At 58.4% G+C, this 4916-nt stretch overlaps 1 protein-coding gene across 1 annotated transcript in view; it reads right to left on the reverse strand.

Annotated features, from left to right (window-relative positions):
* Positions 1–3641, reverse strand: part of LOC103583013 (transmembrane protein 201-like) — a gene marked incomplete at its 3' end in the record, with an annotated part of 13497 nt that extends 9856 nt beyond the window's left edge. The window contains exons 1-3 of the mRNA XM_008564442.1: positions 3522–3641; positions 2510–2704; positions 964–1163 (exon numbers count right to left, since the gene is read on the reverse strand). Coding sequence (XP_008562664.1) covers positions 964–1163; positions 2510–2704; positions 3522–3641 — 515 coding nt within the window. The remainder of the gene's footprint in view (positions 1–963; positions 1164–2509; positions 2705–3521) is intronic.
* Between the last annotated feature and the right edge of the window lie 1275 nt (positions 3642–4916).

The following is a 4916-nucleotide window of genomic DNA, read 5'->3' on the forward strand; positions in this document are numbered from 1 at the left end:
ACCCGTGGCCTTGGTGTTATCAGCACCACACTCTACCGAGTGAGCCACGGGCCGGCCTACTATGCAAGTTTCTTAACCTCCCTGAGTTGGGTTTCCAGTTGTAAATGGGGGTCTGCTATGGGTCAAATGTGTTCCCTGAAAGTTCATGTGTTGGAAACTTGATCCCCATTGTAACAGTGTTATGAGGGTGGGAAATCCGACTACGATATTTGAAAGATGGGGCCTTTGAGGGGTGACAGGATCGTGAGGACTGTGCTCTCCTGAATGGATTAACCCATACATGGAGTAATGAGTTATCATGGGCGTGGGCAGGTGGTTTTATTCAGAGCACATGACAGTGTTCTTGCCATTGTCACCATGTGACACCCTGGTGGCCACGGGACTCTGCAGAGTTCCCTCCAAGACAGACCTTATCAGACATGCCCCCTGGACCGTGGACTTCCCAGCTTCCCAAACTGTAAGAAATAAATTTCATTTCTTTATAGATTACTCAGTTTTGGGTATTTTGTTTAAGCAACAGAAATGCACTGATACACAGAGTTCCCTCCAAGACAGACCTTATCAGACATGCCCCCTGGACCGTGGACTTCCCAGCTTCCCAAACTGTAAGAAATAAATTTGATTTCTTTATAGATTACTCAGTTTTGGGTATTTTGTTTAAGCAACAGAAATGCACTGATACAGGCTCCCAACGCCTAAGAGTGTTCCTCCAAGGCCGTTCTGAGGACGAGGCAGCAGAGTCCGGAGGAGCTCAGGTGCAGCAGGGCAACCTGAAGCCAAGCTCAGGCATGTAAACAGCAGGCACATCCTTATGCTGGCCACTCTCCTTGAGAACACACACTTGGCTGATGACATAAAGGGTCCAGGGGCAGGGTGGGAAGGTGGCCCCGTGGGAAGGGATAAGGCTGTCAGCTCAGAAAAGCTGCCCTCTGGTCACAGTGGCCAGGCCCCGACAGCCCAAACGCCCCATGACTGCCTGCGCGGACCTGCATGTGGGCCTGGTCGGCCTCGCGGCGCTTGAACTGGTGGCTCAGCAGCAGCGCACGCAGCTGGCGGTTCTGGTGCTTGATGTAGTACTCGACGGCTGCCTGGCACGGCCGGCACAGCTTGTACATCTGCTCCAGGTGGTGTCGATACACCTCAATCTCCTCGTCGTACCTGCCCTGCGGGGTCGGGGGGCAGAGGCTTGGTGTCTGCATGGTGGCTGAGCTGCCCGTCTGTCTTATGGGTGGGACCGGGGTTCAGGTCCTGGGGGGGTGATGCACGAAAGTCATCCCCACTCTGAACCTGCTTCCCTCCCCCAGCCCAAAAGGACAAACAGTGACGTGGGCTATTGGGAGTGTGGGCCGGACCATACAGAGGCCCACAGGGGACGGAGATACTCTAATGAAGTCCCTTTGCTCCACGATGCACCTGGAGGCCTGGAGCTCAGGACGTTTTCCTGGCTTCAGGCCCTGCTCCCTGGACTCACAGCTCCAGGAAGGCAGGTGAGCCGCAGAAGGTGGCTCTGAGCTGACCCTGCCTGGACTCAGACAGACGGGTAACCTAGAGGCAGGGCCAGCCCTTCCCCTTGAGCCCAAGGATTTGAAAAACTCTAGGAGCCCTGTCTGGCCTGGACCTTAGAGGAGCTGAAGGGTTCTTTGGGCTTCCAGGAGACAAGTCCCATCTCTACCACCTTTCGGAGATGCAGCCACACACTTCCCCCCGTTTCCAGTCTGCGGCGGCTGGGAAAATCATCAATGCCATCTCTCGCTGGGACCCAGCACTGGAAAAGCTGCCCAGCTGTAAGCCGCAGCTTCCCCCACCTTGCTGCAGGCCCCAAGCTCATGTCTGCTCTCCGCCCTCCCTCCTGGGCTTGACCTCGGAAGAGCCAGTGTCCCTGGGCCCCAGCTGGCATCTGCTTCTGGAAGTCACAGGACCCCCTGGGTGGGGGGAGGTCTAGGAGTAGGTAGAGAGGCAGGAGCAGCCAGGTAACAAGGCTCCTGGATTCCATGGTGGGCCCAGGGGTGGCAAAGCTCCCAGCTTAGCCCAACCCCTAACATCAGGCCTTTCAGCAACATCTAGATTCCGCCCTCTCCCAGAAGCCAGGAGCATCCCCTGCCAGCTCTCAGAACAAACTGCAAGACTGACTCAGAAAGATGAGGACAGGATGGACCCAACAGGGCTTCAGCTGGAGCCCAGGGATCCTCCCTCCCTCTGTCTAGGGATAAACCTCTCTGGACTGACAGGCGCTAGGGTTTCCATGGTGTTCTCAGGCTTAGAACTACAAGTGACTACAAGACACAAGGAGAAACCCAGCTACAATGGGGCTGGAAGAAATCACACACCTAGGAATGTGGGGCCACATAGGGTCAGGGTGAGGAGGGGACCCCCTGGGCACTCAGGACAGAAAAGCTGCTGTCTGGCAGAGCAGGGGCTGAGGCCCCAAGACGGCATCCAGCCAGCGTGCTGCACATGTGCCTGACCCCTCAGCTGCTCTGAGAACCCCCCGAAAGGGCCCCGGCCTCACCTCCTCGCGTGGAGCGAAGGCGGCCAGCTGCTTGATTTTGGTGGTCTGGTGGTGGTTGCACCTCTTACACAGCAGGACCTGGCTGCTCACCCACTGCTGCGGCTGCACGGGCTCACGGAGGCTGGGCGTGCTGCTCACCACGTGGTTCAGGTGCTCCATGTACTGGGCAGGGATTGGCTTGTTGTAGTCACCATTCTGGGGGAAAAGGGGGAACTTGTGGTCAGAGGGGGAGCCCCTTCCCAACAGGCAGGCGAGCTTCCCCAGCTGGCTTAGCCTGGACAGTAGTAGCATGGAGGCCCCATGTGGGGACGCCACAGGGAAGTGGTGGCATATCTCCAACAGCAGCAGCTCTCCCGCCAAAGACACTTTGCACCAAACCCTGAAGGCCCAGACTCTGGAGTGAAGCCACCCGGCCTGAGCGCCTGCCGCCCGCCTCCCGTTGGCCTTGTCCCCAGAACCCCACAGCTCTGGGAACTGTTTGCAAACCGCGGTAGGCAAAGCATGGCCCACGGACTGGCGGCCTGTTTTTGTAAATCAAGTCCTATGGGAACATGGCTATGCTCATTCATCCACATACTATCTATCGCGCTCGGCAGCGCTGAGCAGCAGTGACCGTCATCACGCGGCCTGCAAAGCCTAAAATACTCACTATCTGGCCCTTTGTAGGGAAAGTTTGCCGACCCGCGGCAGCGCTGAGCAGCAGTGACCGTGACCATGCGGCCTGCAAAGCCTAAAATACTCACTATCTGGCCCTTTGTAGGGAAAGTTTGCCGACCCCTGATCTAGTGCAGAAAATGGTTGCAGAGCCAGAAAGATCTGGGTTCAAACCACAAATCTGCCACTTCTAGTGGTGTGACTTCAGACAAGTCATCACAGCTGCCTCAGTCCAGTTCCTCCTCCAACAAGGGTGCAGCACCAGGGCAGCCACCCGTGAAAACAGATGGTTCAGAGCCTGTAGGGCAGCAGGCGGCCCCACAGTGCCCATCTCAGAAGCGCCAGTCCTGCGCCGCACCTCCTGGAAGCCGTTGTACTGCTCGCAGTGGGGGCAGTCCCAGCAGTTGCGGTTCCCATAGGGCACCAGTGTGTCTTGGTTGCAGAACCAGCAGTTGACCATTGTGTGCGTTGGCTTCATCCTGTGGACCGAGGAAAGAGTGGAGTCAGCCTGAAGACTGCGCCAGACGCGCCCTGCCCCCAGGCCACCAGGGAAAAGGAGCCGGAAGTGGGATGGGGCACTGAGCTGGAGGCACAGGCCAGCTGAAGGAGGAAAGGACAGCTCCCAGGGAGCTGGGACTTGGACTGGACGCTGCTGCATCCGCCCAGAGGACCAAACAAGGAGACCATGGCTGACTCAAGCTTCTTGGCCTTCTCAGCCTTCGAGGCAAAGCACCTCCCAGGAAGTAGCTGCACTCACCAGATCCCTAAGCTCCAGCGCATCCACCTAGGGACCCAGGACCACCAGCCCCTCCTGTCCTGGGGTTCAGAAGGAGGAAAGGACAGCTCCCAGGGAGCTGGGACTTGGACTGGACGCTGCTGCATCCGCTCAGAGGACCAAACAAGGAGACCATGGCTGACTCAAGCTTCTTGGCCTTCTCAGCCTTCGAGGCAAAGCACCTCCCAGGAAGTAGCTGCACTCACCAGATCCCTAAGCTCCAGCGCATCCACCTAGGGACCCAGGACCACCAGCCCCTCCTGTCCTGGGGTTCAGACATGGGGGCAACAAGGGCCAGGGTCAACCCAGCCACAGGGCTGGCAGGGACCAGGCTCCAGGACTGCCCCTCCCTGCCATGGTCCCCGTTCCCAGGCTGCAGAGACGGTGCTCCCTAAGGAGTTTCCAAATTGAAGGGAGCCTCTTGTGCTTCACAGAAAAGCAACCCCAGGAGTGTGAGAGGAAGAAGGCTGAGGGGTGGGGACTAGGGACAGCTGCTCAGCCCTGGGCCAGCCCTTCCTGGTAGAGCGGACAAGGGCGGGCAGGCCTGCAGTGGCCCTCACTGGCCATACATGTAGTGACAGGTGGGGCCCATGGGATAATCCCAGCCCAGACACTGGGGGATCTGTGCTGGGCCCCTTTCCACCTGCCTCACTGGCTGCAGGTCATTTCAGGGGTGGGGGTGGGGAGAGAGACACAGCAACCACCCAACAAACCCCTCCAGTGCCAGGGACCTAGAAAACAATGTGGGTGATGGGCGGCAGGTGCTTCAGCCCTGTGGTCTTGGCCTTGCTGCTCCTGCCTCCCCCGGTCCTTCCCCTGCTCTGGGGACATGGCCTGAGCCTCTGCAGAGGGGGCAGCCACCCCACACATAGACGCGGTCCCTAGTCTTTTCACCCCGAGGTCCTGCTCAGAGACAAGAGGATGAAGCCGGCATCTGGGAGCCAAAGTCCCCAGCTCTGCCCGCATCTGGACGTGTGC

Source organism: Galeopterus variegatus, unplaced genomic scaffold, assembly GCF_000696425.1.
Source record: "Galeopterus variegatus unplaced genomic scaffold, G_variegatus-3.0.2 Scaffold19037, whole genome shotgun sequence".
NCBI lineage: Eukaryota > Metazoa > Chordata > Mammalia > Dermoptera > Cynocephalidae > Galeopterus > Galeopterus variegatus.